This window comes from Pogona vitticeps, chromosome 12 (genome assembly GCF_051106095.1).
Source record: "Pogona vitticeps strain Pit_001003342236 chromosome 12, PviZW2.1, whole genome shotgun sequence".
NCBI lineage: Eukaryota > Metazoa > Chordata > Lepidosauria > Squamata > Agamidae > Pogona > Pogona vitticeps.
Genome location: NC_135794.1, coordinates 21,631,334 through 21,649,593, shown reverse-complemented (window position 1 = coordinate 21,649,593; position 18,260 = coordinate 21,631,334). Strand labels below are relative to the sequence as shown.

The 18,260-nt window shown below is 45.2% G+C and overlaps 1 protein-coding gene and 1 long non-coding RNA gene across 3 annotated transcripts in view; one reads left to right on the top strand and one right to left on the bottom strand.

Annotated features, from left to right (window-relative positions):
- The window catches only part of NTRK3 (neurotrophic receptor tyrosine kinase 3), a 320,443-nt gene that overhangs the window by 251,819 nt on the left and 50,364 nt on the right, over positions 1-18,260 (top strand). For both annotated transcript variants that reach the window (XM_072981881.2, XM_072981880.2), the window contains exons 14-15: positions 3,122-3,294; positions 8,321-8,564. In XM_072981881.2, the coding sequence (XP_072837982.2) occupies positions 3,122-3,294; positions 8,321-8,564 (417 nt within the window). The remainder of the gene's footprint in view (positions 1-3,121; positions 3,295-8,320; positions 8,565-18,260) is intronic.
- On the bottom strand, positions 699-7,708 carry LOC144584645 (uncharacterized). Its single transcript, XR_013539028.1, has 2 exons — positions 6,674-7,708; positions 699-3,187 (listed from the first exon to the last, which is right to left on the bottom strand). It is a non-coding gene; the product is annotated as an uncharacterized LOC144584645 (long non-coding RNA).

The following is an 18,260-nucleotide window of genomic DNA, read 5'->3' as shown; positions in this document are numbered from 1 at the left end:
ATCTGTTCACTGTATTGTCATCCATCTAAATATCTCTGGTCAGGTTATCCCCTGAGGAAAGAGAATTAAAATGAAATTATGTGGTGCCTTGAATGGGTATGGAGTAAAAGGATAACAGAAAGCCTAAAGTTTGAGAGTTTTAAAGTTTTTCGGTTATCTGATGTTAGGTCCTTTGTATCGCACTTCATAGAATCATGGAATCATGAAGCTGGGAGGGGCCTGTAAGGCCATCAAGTCCAACCCCCTGCCCGATGCAGGTATACAAATATAAAGGTATCTTGACATATGGTTCTCTAAGTTTCTCTTGAATGCCTCCAGAGCTGGAGCACTCACCAACCCTCGAGGTCATTGGTTCCATTGTTGTACTGCTCTAACAGTTAGGAAGTTTTTCCTGATATTCAACCGAAATCTGGCTTCCTATAACTTGAGCCCATTGTTGCGTATCCTCAGAATATACCTGGAATATACCTCAGAAAAGGATGGCAACTTGACATGCCTGGATTTCCTTTCTGAACACCCAGATTTCCAAAGACATGTCCTACAAGGTGGACTCAGTCCGAAGCATTTCTGTTTAAATTCTTGAGCGGTTCTTGAAGTTCCCTTCAACATGGATGTTCATATCATCCCCCTTTGGCCCAGGCAGTGATTTTTTCCCCCCATTCTTTGCCAGTATAGTCTAATAATGGTGACTAAATATATTTTTGTTATTTTGACTTCTGTTTGTTGAATTACCACCAAGGAACCTTTGAAGCAGAAACCAACTGAGCTTATTTAAAGCCCATCCAAACTATGTATTTATTATTCAGCAACTATTTATTTAAAGTGTGTATACACTCTACGATTTGGATTTATGAGTGGTTTGCCATCCATTATCTGTTCACAGAATGTATATCTTCTGTTAGATAACCATTAAGGCATGAGATTTAGCCTCAACTCGAGGTGTGAAATGTTTCCTGGTTATGTGACATTAAAAATCGACAAAACTGAATTCACAGGAGCAGATTCATTTCATCTGTTGTTCTAAATGTCTTTTTTTAAAAAAGGAAATAGACCAAAAGCAGATTATTTTCAGCCGTAATACTTCTCTTCCTCCCCTTTCCTCCTAAAAGGTCCTTCACAGAAACATTTTGAGGCCAGCCACTGACAAAATTTTGCCGGTCCATAGGGACACAAAATGGAGTCTTCATTAAACAGGAATCTATTATAACCCTCAGGGGATGAAAGTATGCTTTTTGGGAATGATAAAGGGGGGACTGGCCAGCTTTCTCCATTTCTCCATTTCTCCATTCTTATTCCCATTCTTTTTAAAGGGTTGACGCACACCCAAAGAGTTTCGCAACACACACCGGTCTTCAGAATCAAGGGGGCTGAATTAGGTCTCCCACAATAAAACCATAATAATCATACTAAAAGCCAGACTAGTTCAGGGGAGTCATCATAGTGAGATATGGAAGATTTTGACCTTGAGTTCATCTGGCTTGGAATCTAGCTAAGTTAAAAACAAGAGGCATCTATTACCCTCTGAAAGCTGCTTTGAAGGCATTCTGAGATGGAGAAATTTCACTGTGCTCGGAGGTGAGCTGGTGCCAATGGAACTGCTTTTACGATTAGCAGTTCTGCTGATGTCATTTATGTCTGTCATGCTGAATGGACGGCGCTGCCCTATTTCCATTTGCACGTCTCTCTTGGACACCCTCCTCCATAGGGATCTTCTTAGGTGACTCCCATTATGAATCCATGCCATTATTTGACATCTCTTATTAAAACTTGTAAGAGGTTTTTATGAGCTCATCCATTGTAACCCCATGTTAATAATAATAATTGTGTGCCATCAAGTTGATTCCAACTGATGACAACCCATGTCAGAGTTTTCCAGGTAGAGAATACTCAGAAGTGGTTGACCCTTCCCTTCTTCTAGGAGAAATCCTGGGACTGTGCAGCTTGCCCAGGGCTACACAGGTTGGCTGTTCCCCAGTGGGGAATTGAACTCCCAACCTCTGGCTCCCCAGCCAGATACCTAAGCCACCGAGCTATCCAGCCAGATCTTAATACCATGCAAAGGAAGAGGAAATAGTAAACAAAATTTCAGAACTCAGAAATTCTGGTAAATCATAGGAACATGTTTTGGCCCAAGTTAGATTTTTGACCTTTCTAGACCAATTTTGTCAACTCTGGTAGACATTCTCTAGAGTTTGGGGTCTGTTTCTTTGCTGGCCCTAGCTGGATATCCCTGGTGTTCTCTGCTGGTCTCCCATCTAAATCTTAACTGGAACCAATACTGCTTGGTTCCAAAATCAGACGGCATCCCCTGTCTTCAGTGTAGGATGCTGGTACCTGGCAGCCAAAGGATTATCTTCGCAGTGCTAAGTCACATCTTCCTAGATGGTTATCTGCATTCACAAAATGGATGGTGGGCAAAATGCAGGTGAAAATCAGGGTGTGAATGAGAGACCACCTATTTGGAATATAGATCTTCCTGCTTCCAGGAACATGGTAAAGTGAGTTTCATCCCATGGCAGAGTGAAGAATGACGACTTTCAGCATGCATTGCCTTCCTGACAAGGAATTTCCTTAACAGACTTCTTGTGTTGATAAGAATAAATTTTTGCCATCACAACATTTTTGAACAAAATAGCACAATTCGCAAAATTTGAGCAGTTGCGTGAACAATGTGACTTGTACTAAAATTAGCCTGGCTGCTGATTTATTGAAGAAGCGGAAGCACTACAGGGGTTCTTTGTATCTTGCTTAGCCATCACCTTGTCCCTCTTTGTGTTCATGCCTGTCCTTGACTTTTCAAGGGACACAAGAGCCCTTCGATGCCAATGACAGAAAGGATGAGCAGGGGAGGACAATAACTCTTTCTTTCACTCTTGGCCAGAGGTGGTGCTTTAACATTTCTTGATGCAGGGCTTTAAACTTCTTTATCAAGTCAGTTTCCTCCTGTCAAAACAACCTAAGTAAACAAGATCAAAGGGATTTAGCAGGTTTTCTTTCCATTCCTCCTTAGTGGTGGTCACTGAGGGTTTTAATTTCCACCGTTGTTCAATAAGGCTTCAGCTTGGAACTGAAAGTGGACTTCTGTTGACCTCTTGACCTTGTCTCTGTGTCTTTCTCTCAGGCTCTAAAAGACCCAACGTTAGCGGCCCGAAAGGATTTCCAGAGGGAGGCAGAACTTCTCACCAACCTGCAACACGACCACATTGTGAAGTTCTATGGTGTCTGTGGTGATGGAGACCCCCTCATCATGGTCTTTGAATACATGAAGCATGGGGACCTAAACAAGTTTCTGAGGTAAATCCTCAATCTGCCAATGTTTCTGCAACAAGCTCTCAGAGAACCTGCTTATTCTGTGCCATCTCCTCTTGTGGAGAATGTAGGTCACAGCAAGCTCCCCATTGCTGTGGGCCAGAGATTAGAAAGAATGGAGGGGATTTCCTTACATGCCACCAGCTCTCCCAACTGGGAAGGCAAAAGGCATCAATCAGGAGGGCAAAATCTTCACTGTGGGGACCATCTGATATAAACATGGACTTCTGTGTTCTCCTGGACCACAGCACAAGACTTGTGGCCCCATCAAGAGTTTGTTAGAGGCAACTGTTAGAAGATGCCCACGAAGGGGAAACTATGAATTGTTCCAGAGAAGCAAATCTGAGGGGGAAAATCAGGAATAGAGATGGGCACAAACCACAGTTCGGAGCTTCGTGCTGCTTCATGCCATGTGTTCCCCCACCCTCGGGTGGATTCTCCACTGCCCTTCTCCTCTTTGCATGTTCATCCAGTCCCAGCAGCAGTGCCTGCTTCCTTTCTCTGCCTCCTCCAGCAGCCACCCACTCAGATGAGGAGGCAGAGCAGGGATTCCTGCAGCACTGCCATTGAATGGGCAGCTGCTGGAGGAGGCAGAGGAGGGAAGCAGACGCTGCTGCTGCAACTGGGCAATTGCATGAGGTTGAGGAAGACAAGCAGCATGTGCCGGCTGGTGAATGGGGGAGCCAGCTGGGTGGGGGAGAGGAATGAACTTCCGAACCGAGGTTCATGCCCATCTCTAGTCGGGAATCAAAATCAAATGGATCTTCAAGCCAAAACCAACCCTGGGAGACCACTGGTCAAGAATGGCCCTAACGAAACAGGGAGGCTTTTTGGAGGTACCTTTTGCAAAGAAAGAAAGAAAGAAAGAAAGAAAGAAAGAAAGAAAGAAAGAAAGGAAGGAAGGAAGGAAGGAAGGAAGGAAGGAAGGAAGGAAGGAAGGAAGGAAGGAAGGAAGGAAGGAAGGAAGGAAGGAAGGAAGGAAGGAAGGAAGGAAGGAAGGAAGGAAGGAAGGAAGGAAGGAAGGAAGGAAGGAAGGAAGGAAGGAAGGAAGGAAGGAGGGAAGGGAAGGGAAGGGAAGGGAAGGGAAGGGAAGGGAAGGGAAGGGAAGGGAAGGGAAGGGAAGGGAAGGGAAAGGAAGGGAAAGGAAAGGAAAGGAAAGGAAAGGAAAGGAAAGGAAAGGAAGAAAGAAAGAACAGATGGCCATTACGGATGATGGGAAGTATAACATTTTCCTGTCACTTAAATCAGTGAATGTTTTTTCATTCCCTAGCCAACTATAGAAGCTGACAAGCCACCAGAAAAATTCATAAAGCCCTTTCCCTGGGCTTCATTTGTTTTAGCTAGCATCTAAAATATAAGGTATTTTGGGAAGCCTCCAGGTAGTCCTCTTCCATCTTATTAGCAACCTGGCACATTGGAAACGAACAAATTTGGAATACCTGCTTCATGCTGAGGTCCTATCGGAGACAATTTGGGGAGTCCACCCTCCTCACAGATTCTCTTTGGTCTCCATTGCCCAGCCTCTAATCCCTTTTTGGATCTGAGCGACTGAAAGATGAAATGTGTTTTCCAAGACATTCTGAAATGCTTCCAAAAAGCCAGAGGCTTTGTTCCACTAGATTTAACAGGGGAGAAAAATATTGACATATTCCCCACACCCAGCCAAGGTCAAAGACTCTTTGCTCCACTGGGAGCTCCCTCTTAACCTTCAGTGGCTATTTCAAGGGCTGGGGGACCCTTCTGGATCAGACCCATGGATGAGGAGGGGGGTGTCAAGGATTTTAAGGTCCTTTGCCAACAAACAACGATCAAGCTTCATAGCCCCTGCATTTTGCATTCAGAAGAAAGAGAAAAGACCTTTTTCCTTTTTTGGAGTAAGAAGGAGAATGTTTAGCAATACAAAATCAGGTTTGTGTGTGTGTGTGTGTGTGTGTGTGTGAGAGAGAGAGAGAGGTGGGGGAGAGATTGTTAGAGATGCCTTCTCCTTGTCTTGTGCATCTGGACAAGAATGAGAGCCCATTTGATATTTCTCCTCGCCTGTGAGTTGATGAGATATTTTCTGTCAAGCTCAAGAACGGCCTTCACATTTGTGAGGATGAGTTCTGCTCACATTTTCACAAAAGTGCACAACTCACACCAATGAACAGCACTGCTTCTGTGTGACTGGGGTTAAAAACTCATTAACTCGTGGGGGTTAATGGGTTTTAAGCAGGCTGTTTTTATCTGTCTCAAGTTACTATAAAATTAGCTGTCGCTTACCGAGCTGTGTGACACAGCAAAGTCAACACACAGGGTCCAAAGCAATTTCTCAGCTTGAGGCAATTGTGGTCCCAAATCCTGTACACAAGGATTTTCATTGTAGGACATTAGCAGATGTATCATTCAGTTCATGCAAAACCACTGATTTTAGCATTACGGAATCAAATCTAATTTTTGGACCTCTGGAGAGGAGTGGGATTGGCTGCCTCCTAGATTCACTTTTCAACAGCGCAAGTAACCATTTGGATCTTGGCCACTCTTGTTTCAAGCCATCATTTTGCTTTTAGACATATGCTAAACTCTCTGAGAAAAGGCCTCGACAATGGAGTGGACTAATGTAGCAACAGCCGTCACTTCTATTTACGCCATTGGCTGGACGAAGAATGGCGTGTGACAGGGTTGGCTTCATGTCATGGGACCATGTCACTCAGCTTTAGCCATTCTCTTGCCAGCCCCTTGAGCTTCTCTCTCATCCCTGAGGCATGTCAGACCTGATGGCGGCTCTGTCAGGGATTATCAAAAAGCCCAGTGTAAATTGCTGTGTCCAGGGTGACAAAAACTCCCTGTGGAAATGGTGGCTCAATTAAAAAAAAAAAAACCACCAGCCTGTCAGAAAGATGTTTCAGCATGTAATCTGACACAGAAGGGAGCTAAAGAAGCAGGTGATATCCTGTACTGCTACCATTTTTTTTGTACATGCCCTGTTTCCCTGAAAATAAGACCTAACCTGAAAATAAGCCCTAGTAAGATTTTGCCAGGAGGGCTCATAATATAAGCCCGACCGCCCCAAAATAAGCCCCAATTAAGTGAAACCCCTCCCTCCACTCTTGTGTAGCAACCAGAAGAAGAGGATATGACTGTATTTGAATCAATGTAGATGTGTTTTTTTAAAAAAATCCCCTGAAAATAAGCCCTAATGTGTTTTTTGGAGCAAAAATTAATATAAGACCCTGTCTTATTTTCGGGGAGGCACGGTATTCATTTTAGAGCCGTGTAATCATCTGTTAGAATAGAGGAAGGGACAGGAAAACTCACCGACTATCTGTGATTGCACTCAAAGTTAAAGTAAACGAACAAAGCTTAATGCTGTAATCCAGAATATTACCTTCAAGCCAGCCGCTATGTGGGGAAGACTTAGTGGGCAATTTGAAACCTCAGTCTTGGAGAAGATTGGGTGATGATTATGATGAGGATCTTCTCCTTGCTGGGGAGTTATTTTTTGCTGCCTGTAATGACTACACCAAGGAGGTTTTGTGGCTTGTCTTCTGAAATAGCAAGCCCGACGAGGATCAGAGGTCTTGTTTCTGTGGATCTGGAAATCGCAACTGGCTTCTCACGTTCCCGCTGAAGGGTGCAGGTCCTCTCCATAGAAAACAATGGAAGAACAGAGCAAATTATCTTAAGATGGAATGCATATGTGCCTAACAATGCAATAAATAAATTGTAGCTATTTGGGCTTAGGCCAGTGTGTTTTAAGAAAATTGGAAATAAGCCAAACCCCCCACCCCAAATGAAATCCACAGCAACTGAACCCAAAATATCTGTCCAGCTGAACCAGACATATTTGTCAATACCTCGACCTATCTCTCTCCCCCTCCTCCTCTTCATACACCTCAAAGATATTAGGAAGAGGAAATCCAGGGTGCAGACATACAAGCAAGTTGGATCTTGCTGTTTTAGCAGGTTAGCTCCATGCTGGAGACAACGCATCCGTCTTTCAATTTGCTAGCTCTCTGCAGGGTTGCTGAAGCCTGCGCTGCTGACGAGGGCGAAATGCTAGGAATTATTTCAAAGAGAATTTGGAGGGGGAGGTGAAGCTACCCATGTCTACTGCATCGGAGAAAACAAGACCGAAGGTCACAGCAGTCCTGCTCTTCTTCTACCTTCTGCAAGGTGCTTATTGACATTCCTGGTTCAGTCATGCTAAATATTATGTGGAGGGCTAAAAAAGAGAGAGGATGAATCTAACATCAGAAGTATGTCTGCTTTGCAACATGAAGAAGGTTGTGTAGACACATGGTGGAGGTCCCATATTCAGAAAGGACCAAAGGGAAGTCATGTTGCAGAGTCCTGAATTTTGATTCAGTTCCTCTAGTTCCGCCTAGAGTGGTCCATTGGTCCAGATAGGCGGGGTATAAATCAAATAGAGCCTCGTGGCGCAGTGGTTAAAACGCTGTACTGCAGCTAAAACTGTGCTCACGACCTGGGGTTCAAATCCCAGGTAGCCGGCTCAAGGTTGACTCAGCCTTCCATCCTTCCGAGGTCGGTAAAATGAGTACCCAGCTTGCTGGGGGGGCAATGTGTAGCCTTTATAATTAAAATTGTAAACCGCCCGGAGAGTGCTTGTAGCGCTATGGGGCGGTATATAAATCCAATAAATAAATAAATAAATAAATAAATAAATAAATAAATAAATAAATAGTTGTACAGAAGTTCAGGGATTCACTGAGCAAAGTCTGCTTCAAGTTCTTCAGATGAGTTCATCAACTGGCACTAACGGTCTCAAGAACTCACTTTGAGACATTAGTAAGAGAAAGAATAAAAAGCTTGCATCTACTTACAGTGAACAGATAACAGCAAGCAGATAAAAACATGTCTGTTTTTCAGCAGTGGGCCTCAACAGACTTATGGCTTCCAACAGACAACGGAGAGGGGAAACAGTCAAACAAACATGCAGTTCCAGGACTTTCTTGTGCCCTAAGGAGAGCGGTTCTATTAGCAATATAATTGGTTCCTTTCTTGCTTCCTACAGGGCGCATGGTCCCGATGCAATGATTCTTGTGGATGGGCAGCCCCGGCAAACCAAAGGGGAGCTGGGGCTTTCTCAGATGCTTCATATTGCAAGCCAGATTGCATCAGGAATGGTTTACCTCGCCTCCCAGCACTTTGTACACAGAGACCTGGCCACCAGGAATTGCTTGGTTGGCGCAAACCTGCTGGTGAAGATCGGTGACTTTGGGATGTCCAGAGACGTCTACAGCACGGATTACTACAGGGTAAGTTGGCTCCCTGGGGGAAACATGGGAGTGGATGGACCCAAGGGAGGCCTGGTGAATACCATGGTGGTCCAGGGTGGTGGAATATTAGACACACAAGGTCCAAGGAACTGTCTGACCGGGGAAGCTGGGTTTGGGGTGGGAGGCTGATCTGGACAACATTATACTTACCATGTCTCTTTACATAAAGGTTCCCATAGAGATGAATCCTTAGTTTGTGTATGCTGAATATATGACCCCTTCAAGGGCCTTTCTGGATGGTCCCATTTCCCGGGAATAGTGAGGAGCTTCCTTCTGTTCCTTAGTCAAAAAGGTGCTTTAGAACAGTAGTCCCCAACCTTGGGCCTCCAGATGTTCTTGGACTACAACTCCCAGAAGCCTTCACCACCACCTCTGCTGGCCAGGATTTCTGGGAGTCGAAGTCCAAGAACATCTGGAGGTCCAGGTTTGAGAACCACTGCTTTAGAAGATAAGCAGAGACCAGAGATGGGCATGGATGGTTCGGCGGTTCGTGTCAGTTCATTTATCAGCTAAATGGATGTTTGTCCCTTCCTAGCCCGCCTCCTCTGGCTGGTTCCCACTCAGAGGCAGCATTGCAGCTGCTCTGCCCTGCCTCCTCTGTCAGGGCCTCTTAGCGAGCGGCTGCCAGAGGAGGCAGGCTGGGAAATGCCGGACACCTGTTTGTGCAAAGTTCATGCCCATCTCTAGTGGAGATACTTAGTTTGCCTACAAGAGCTGACCCTTGGTGCCAGAGAAAGAAAAGCTTCGTTAGAAGCAGCCTTGATCTCAAGATCCATGCCATTATTTCCCCCCCCCTCTTTCCTATGTTTCATATGAATTTGCAGTGCCTTCATTTATATGTATTTCCCTGCAGTCCTCATACAGTCTTGCTGTATTCTGCTTCCTGCCTTTGACTTTCATGCTTCTGTTTGCTTTCCCTTCTCCCTCGCCGAGAAGCCAGCACGGTCGGAGTACACGCTGTACATTCTGTTCCTCTCTTCTTTCTGTGTGTCTTTCATTTAAAAAAATAGACATTGATAAATTAAAGAGAAATCCAATGGAGGGCAACAAAGATGATTAAAGGACTGGAGGCCACGACCTGCAGAGGGAGATTAAGGAAACTTAATACACGGGGCTTATGGAAAAGGCAACTGGAAGGATGGCTGATAAATGTGCATAATATATGGGGAAAGGAATAATAAGCGATTTAAGCTCAACCTCGGCACTCTCCATCCAACGCCATCACAATTTAGACAGGGGAATAATTCGTTGGTGGGAGATTGTTGGGTGCTATCGTTGGAAATGTTCAGAAGGGTACTAGATAAGCTGGCATGGCTTAGGGGTGAGGGAAAGGCAAATCTTGCTGGGTGGACCTATTATTTGATGAGCATAGCCCTCATTTCAACCTCTCCCGCTATTGAAATCTCTTTGAAGCAAAGGAATTATTCCAAAAAAATACGGACTTTCGGGTCAAGAAGAAAGAGTTCCCAGCAAACGGGAAGCAGCTACCGCTGGCCCCATGACAAATCCATGTCATTAACAACGTGGCCTTGCGAACTGATCTGAAGCCAACTCGAAATGTCTTTCGCTCTCTTTGTTTTCAAGGCGGAAAGGTTAGCATTCCTGATTTGTTTTAGGAAAATTGGGGTCTGGGACAAACAGGAAGAAGTTCTCCCCAGCCCTAAAACTAGCACGCAAGACTGCGACAGTCAGCCAGCCTGGGTATTAGAGAGCACCAAGTCTGAAAAGACTCTACGTATGTAAAATCTGGGTTCTTGCTCCTGTGAACAGGATCCTTCACCTCTTGAGGCTTACTACTGCTTGCATGAGCCATGCAGCAAGGGAAAGAAAGGGGCTAGCCACTCGCTCTAACCAATTTGATGATTATTTGTAAATGACTGAAGCAGGATAGGATACACTGAATTATTGGTTCAAGGCTTCAGCATCCTTGCTCATTTGAGGGTTTAAATGAGCAACCATGCTATATGAGGGTTGCTTTCAGGTCTGAAGCTGTCTTTGAGATCTGGGGAACCCATGGCCTCCAGATACTGATGGATTACCATTCCCATCATTCCTCAGTGTCATCTAGAATCAGTCTGGGGCCGAGAGGAAGGGGAGTCCAGTGGTATCTGGAGGACCATATGGTCTCAACGCCTGCCATGTTCTTTAAAATATGGCCCTTCAGTTTCATGTCCTTAGGTTGTGATCAGTGCTTACAAAAAAAAAAAATTGTATTGCACCCCATCCAAGTCAACCCAGTTCCGTAACTATGTATGGCAAACCAGTGCGATAAGCCTCCCGTTTTGCCACATACCTTGGTTCACCCAAAGTGTACAGTACAGTGCTGCCTTCAAAAAGAGGCCTTTCCAGGATAAGAGGAAGAATCTCCCAGCATCTTCTTGCAGGGGATTTAGATTTCCAGCTGTGAAGGTGAGAACCCCAAAGGAAGTCAGGCGTCATGGAGGTGTCAGGTCAATGGCACCACCAGTAGCGATGCTCCATTTCCTCAAGGGAATGCCGCTATTTCTCATGTGCAGATAGAAAAGTTGGGGGGGGGGAAATGCCTCCTGAAGGGTGACATTGATGTGACAGGTATAAAGACTCAACATGTTATGTGACAGGTCTAAAACTTCACCATGCTTTTGTCTGTTACTGTGTCTGTCTGTGTGTTTGTGTGTGGTTCGTACACAAGAACAACCCTTTTGCATTTTTACTAAACAGAAGCTGTAAAACGCACAAATTCATACCAGGCTCTGGGTTAACTCCTAGATCTTTGCTTTCATTTCTTTGTCCTCCTCTCTTTCTCTCTCTCTTCATCTTCTGAAACAAAGCCGGGTGGAGATGGCAAGGACCTTCTGGCTAGCGCCTATGAGGGATGCAGAGCGCTTTGCAAAAGTGAGCGCCTTGATTCCCTGCAACTCACAAACAACCATTCCCATAAGAAAAGCAAGACCCACAGCCTCTCCCCCCCCCCATAAGTCTCGCCATGTTGCAGGAGAAGACAGCTGCGTCTTCTCCCATGCAACTCACTTAGGAATATGCTCAGCTGTTTATCCTGCTTTGATGAGACAGCAAAGTTTTGTTTTATGTCTTGGAATTTTTTAAAAAACAAAAGCAAAGAGATGGGAGATAAATTTTTGAGCAAGGGAGAAAGTCAGAGGGAGCTTATTTCCATCTTTCAAACTTCAGGGCTCAGTCATTGCACACCAGGTTATGCTTCGATGTGCCTTCCAGAGAGACAAGGGACTGTTAAACCTTTCCTATCCCCCTTGCGTTGTCCGTGTGGTGTATTTCTTAGAGATTTTGTATACCTCAGTTCAATCGCCAATCCAAGTGGGGACCGCAGCCAAGAAATCAGAAGACGTCGGAGTCTCGGAAGGGCAGCAAAGAAGGAATTAGAAAAGAGCATTGAGTGTAAGGATGTGTCACTGGAGACCAAGGCCAAGATCATCCTCACTCTTGTATTTCTGATCATCATGTACGGGTGTGAAAGCTGCACAATAAAGGAAGCTGGCAGGGGAAATAAATGATTCATTTGACATGTGGTGCTGGAGGAGAGCTTTGCAGATAGCCTGGATTTCCAGGAAGATGAACCAGTGCGTCCAAGACCAAATCAAACCTGAATCATCTCTGGAGGCAAAAGTATTGAAACTGGAGTATTTCCTACTTTGGGCACATCATGAGAAGGAAGGATTCTTGAAAGAAGACAATAATGCTGGGAAAGGTGGAAGACAGCAGGAAAAGAAGTTTGAATTTGCAAGAGCTGAGCAGGGTGTCTGAGGATAAGACATTTTGGAGACTGCTAATTCAAAGAGTTGTCATAAGTTGGAGGCCACTTGGCAGCATATAACAACATCATCCCCCTTACCAGGCTCTATATGCATGCTTTGAAAGGCGGTGCTAAACCACTATGTATCACCCACATTGCATGACTGAGCACAATAATGTATCATCTTGCACTGTCAATGTGCAGTATTTCCATCTCTGAAGATAACCTTAAAATTTCCCATCCATCTGAGATAAACTTCTCTCATCAACAATGGCAGAACTAAGGGCACTGGGCCACTGTGTACAGTAGTTCAAGATCCATGTATTTGTAACGAAACTGCAAAGCATGGTCTTCACTCCTCATACCTCTAGTCAGAGCCCTTCATTTTCAATTTTTTTTCACTCTTCAAATCTATACAAATATTTTTAATACACTAGGACCCCCTTATCCGCTGGATCAGCATCCGCTGATTCACAATCTGAAAATATCAATAGGAAAATCCCCCAAATACAGATTTCTAATTCCTGTATGAGTTTCCACAAATGGCCACTAGAGGGAGGCAGACACTATGTTATGTATAGCACATGCTCTTCTAGTAGAGTTTGCTATCATCCACATTTTTCAGCACCCGCAGGGGAAAGCTTGGAACTTAACCATCTCAGATATAGGTTGGTTCCTCTCAAATCAGAGCTGCAGAATTGGCTGAAAGCCAATCATTTGCTATTGATCAAATTAATCATTCAGACTAGATCAAAGTGTATGCTATTTACACACTTGTAACCACAATACCATGTGTGCCACTTAGCTATGTATAGGACTCATTCATGGTGGACTAGATAGAGTGATGACGTGCTAAGTTCACCTCCCCCAAGTAACGGTGTCCTGAAACAGATATGGGGAATACCTTGGATGCCCCTTCCTCTCAACCGTGTGCCATGTTAAGCTGGCAAAGGAGCCGGGGGGGGGATTTTGTGCGTGCTTCGTTGTCATGGTTTACTTGGGTGTTCCATGCATTTGTCTTATCATTTTAACAAAAATTATCCAAGGACTTTTCTGAGTAGCAGAACATGGGGGAGACACAACGACATGCTACGTCTCCCCCCCCCACCCCAGGTCAAGAACATCCAGGGTGAACAACCCTACTCTTTAGATCACATCTCGCTTTACTTGTCCCCCCGTCCATACAAGCCGAGCCCTCTTCCTTCGGTATATGAACGCTGCCGCTAAATATACCACAGTGGTATATTTAGCGCTTCGTTAGTAGGCCACTCGTCTTGCAAAGCCTAGTAGCTGCGTACAGGAGAAATCAATTCTTCACCTGCCCTTCAGGAGTTCTATCATTCCTCTTCTTTGACTGATGCTAATTAAATGGGCTTCTAGGCCTTTTGCCTTTGATTAAAACTGAAGAAATAATGACCTGTGAAATGCCAGCTATTTCCAGCTAAATAGAGCAGCCTGTGATCCCCATCCTGCCATTAGAAGCCTAGAAAGAGGGCAAGCCTTGGCCTCTCGCATGCTGTTTGGCTGTTTTCCCTCGACCTACATCAGCGTTTGGCTTTGGTTTCCCCAAGTAGCAGTGCAATGGAGCCAGGGTTCCCAGGGACAAAGCAAGAGGATCTTTTTAAAAAATATATAGCAGAAATAATGATGTAGAGATGGGCCCGAACTGCAGTTCGGCGGTTCGGTGATGCTGCTGTTCTGTGGGTACCTTGCCTTCTCCGATGGGCATACACTCAGAGGCACTGGGCATGGATTTCCATGGTGGGCGGCTGCTAGAGGAGGTGGGGCAAGGGAAGCAGAAGTGCCCGTAGAACAGCAGTGTCAATGAGCCACCGAACCACCGAACCGTGGTTCATGCCCATCTCTATTATGGTGTCATCTGCTGCCCTTCAAGCTTTCCAGAACTAAACCCTGGTCACAACTGGGGGCATAGAGAGGGGAATGCATTTTTCAAGTCTGTTATTGTCAGGGATTCTTTTTGGAACACCAAGGGTTTCAAGGTGCCTTGGCCTTGAATGGCTGGTCAAGGGCCACGATGTTTACAAAAGACCCGCTTCTGTTGGCCATCAAGTTGCTAGAACTGGTTTTGCTGGTATGAAATCAGCACATATGTTTTCTTTTTTCGGACTGGAATGGAAATAAAGTGGGATAGACTTGGTTACTACTTAAGCTGAGATGCCGGGCTCCACCACTCTGTTCTACGTTGGGGGGAGCACCCTTGTTCCCACCTAACCCAGAGGAGATGGTGGGCAATGGTAGCTTTCCCATGATCTAGGAGTTTGCAGGTGTGGGTGGGGTCCCCATGAGAAGAGGAACAAGCTGTTGACCCATTTGCAAGGATAGTGGTAGTCGTGGTTGGAGCCCTCACAGATGTCAGAAGCTCCTCTTTCAACCCACTGCACAACTTTGACGCAGCCACCCTGGGCAGTTGCCCCAAGCATCAGTAAGTCTCCAGAGTCACCAAGGTCTGGCCAGGGCATTCTGATGACCTTGTCCTTCACCACCTGAAGTGACTGCTTTGTTGACCCTGAGGACAGAGGCTATGGAGGTTGCATATTCTCGAAGGCTTTCACGGCCGGGATCTGATGGTTGTTGTGGGTTTTTTGGGCTCTTTGGCCATGTTCTGAAGGTAGCTCAACTATCTTTAAAGGACAGTCTATCTCCAAAAAAGGACAAAAGCTGTTCCCACAGCTATAAATACTCAACTATCCAACAAACAGCAACAGAGCATGGACTGAGTTCCTACTCCAGTCCTCTGAAGAGGCCGGCCACAGAGACTGGTGAAACGTCAGGAAGAACAACCTTCAGAACACGGCCAAAGAGCCCAAAAAAACCCACAACAACTATGGGGATTATCACGGCAAGCCACTTCTGCTCCAAAGTGAAGCTCGCCTCAGGGGTATGATGTTTAAGGAGGATATGGAGGGTTGAAATAAAGGACTCCATGAGAGGGAGCAGAGGGATGTATCCAGAAATTATAAAGCTGAGGGATGTTTCACTGATGCTGAAAACCAACACTAGAGGTCTGAAAATCTCAGCACAGGTCTGTTCAGCTGAAGCTGATGCACCTCTACAATTCAAGGAAGCTTTTCCTTCTATGGCTTCCTCTTCGATCTATCATTTGCAGGCAATGAAAGAGAGAGAGAAAGGCAAAACCAGAAGCTGTTAATGACCACCCCCCTTTCCTTTTTAAAACCTGAAGAGCCCTTCACAGCTATGCCTGGCGAATGCTGCGGAATTAATTGGGGCAATTAGGCTGTGCTATATTGCATGGCATTATCTCGGGGATGGTAATTATCCTAATTTCTGTGTCTCCACCATCCTGAAACACCTGATCCTCTGATTCCCTTTCCCCACTTCACGCTCGCTCTCTCCCGACCAGCTCTCCACCTGCCTGGCTGATGTTTCCCAATGAGCGTTGCCGTTTGTTTTGTTATCCGTAATGAGAGTGAGACTGATAGTGAAGAGCTCTTGTCAGGCCGGTGGGAGCCTCTTCTTTGGAGTGCCAGTGAAAGAGGCTGGTAGTGGGTGGCAGTGATGGGTGGGGACCACACAATCCTCAGTTGTCATCCATGCATGATCTCCCTTGGGTCTTATACGGTCCACCTCCCCTCAATATTGTTTTCTCCATCTCGTTAGGTTCCACCTTTTCCCATTTTTGGATACCCAGTGTGGTATAGTGGATAGATTGATGGACTAGGACCAAGAGGTCTGGGTTCAAATCTCTACTCACCCATGGAAACTCACTGGTGGAGTGGAACTGGTAAAACCACTCCAGAAATATCTCATGTATCTTGAGTGCCCTATTAGGGTTGCTATAAGTCAGCCCTGATTTGTGTGCACATTATAACCAACACTTCCTCGTTTTCATAATACTTATTCATCAATAAAATCTGTGGGCAATGAAGAAGAGAAGTAGATGTTGCTTACCTTACAAGCGTAGGGGAAAGAGGGAAAGGAGTCATAGTTGCGTTGACCCTTGGCCAACATAAGCCAAGTTGACTGCTGCCCAACTTTAAGCTTAAATAAATGCATGGCCATGTTTCACTTGGGTGAGCAAATTCCTGAGAAGGAAGACCCACTAGGATTTGCATTTTCTGCCACTGCTCGAGTTCCCTGTGGTTCAGGGGTTTGCCAGGGTGTCCCCTGCACCACATATTTCTGCTAGTCCTCATGACAGACCGATTGCAGCAATGTCTCCATGAGAGCAGGGCAAACCATTTGTCTGCTGGTGTTGATTTTGTTAAGGAGAGAAAAGGCAGTTAGCTGAGCGATCCTATTGGAGACCCAAAAGTTACTGTAAGTTACTACTAGCAGGATGGGATACGAATTCTGGAGATGAGAGTCCAAAGAAAGAAAGAAACATTCTCAATCGCTGAATCCTATTGACATTTCTTTGAACGGAAGTCCTACTAAACTCAGCATGCGTTCCTTCTCAGGAAATGTACTTAGGTGTCTACTGTCAGCTTTTAAATCCCATGGACATTCCGTAAGAAGCAATTTCACTGGATTTCAGCCTACTGCTGAGTAGACATGCATACGATCAGAAGGCGTGCAGTCCACAAAAGAGGTGGAAAGAGAAGCTGAGAAGTTGCATTCCTTTCTCATAAAACTTGGTGGCACCAGGTATTTGATTGGCAGGATGTTGAAGGCAGGCAAAAGAAGTAGCTTTCACCAGATGTAGGCCCCTGCAAGCTCAATGCTACTGTATCTCCAAGTAGAGATGCAAGCTCATTTGTACTGGTAGATCATGGCACCAAACAGCGAGGAAAGACTCTTGCCCTCAACTTGTGAGCTTCTCAAAAGAATCTGCTAGCCAGTTTCAGGAATAAAACAGAGAAATGCAGATAGGTAAGTTCATTCCATTTGGCCCTATTTTGACCCAGAGATTTGTCGGCTTCTATAAAAATGAAGCAGAAAGAAGTCAGCTTGTTTCCTGACCAAGTTCTGGGAAGCCTGGGTGATAAAAGGACCTCCTTCCTGTGATACCACGGTTCTTCAAAGCAAGTTTCCCATGTTCCCCTTCTGCTCTTAGCAAGGAGCATGGGCAGTCCCAGTTAAGAGACCAAAGAAGAGGGCTTATTCACCTTCTCCTTCTCGTTCCATCAACCTAAGATGCTCTCAGCACATAATGGGTTCCAAAGTGGTAATCCATAGGAGTTGTAGGTTCTTTCCAGGGAGACCGACATTTGTAAAAAGTTAGGGTGCTTTGAGTTCACTCACATTTGTAAGTTCCTTTTCCATCCCAGACTGTGACCTATGTTGATGAAGGATTATGAGTGTTGGAATGTGTGCAATAGAGCCTCTCTTTTTTTTTAGTTGGGTGTCTGTGGATCTCAAGATCCCAAGCCCAGCTCAGAAAAAACTCTTGCAGTGCCCCTTCTAGACTGGATGGTTCCTGGTCTTGTGTAATCACAACAATCTGTCTATTCTTAGGTCTTTATTCAACAGGAACATTTTCTCCCATCCCTGCTTTCTTGTGGCAGCAATAGGCTCTGCCTAATGATTTACACCCCATTCAAATTTGCAATAATGTGGTTTCAATAGGTGTAACCTGGAGTGAATGAATGGTGTAGCTAATGGTCACAAATATAGTGTTTTTGCAAACAGCATGGATGAGATCTACTTCCAAAACATCATTACCACCACCATCAGTTGAAAAGCATATGAAGTGGTCCCCTTAATGGATGCTGCCTGAACAGGAAGCTGTGTGCACATGCATTTTCCCATCATGCACACATCTTCGCTCCTCAACCCCACTGAAAACTGTTGCATTGTGATAAATCTGAAGGCTTCCTTTAACTTGAAGGGCCATCCTGGAAGACATACAGAAGACAGGCTGGCAGAAATTTGCATACAAATCTCCTTCTCGGCTTCTGTAATTAAGATATTTGCATGGAAAGCCTTGTCTCGCCTTTCCCCTTTTT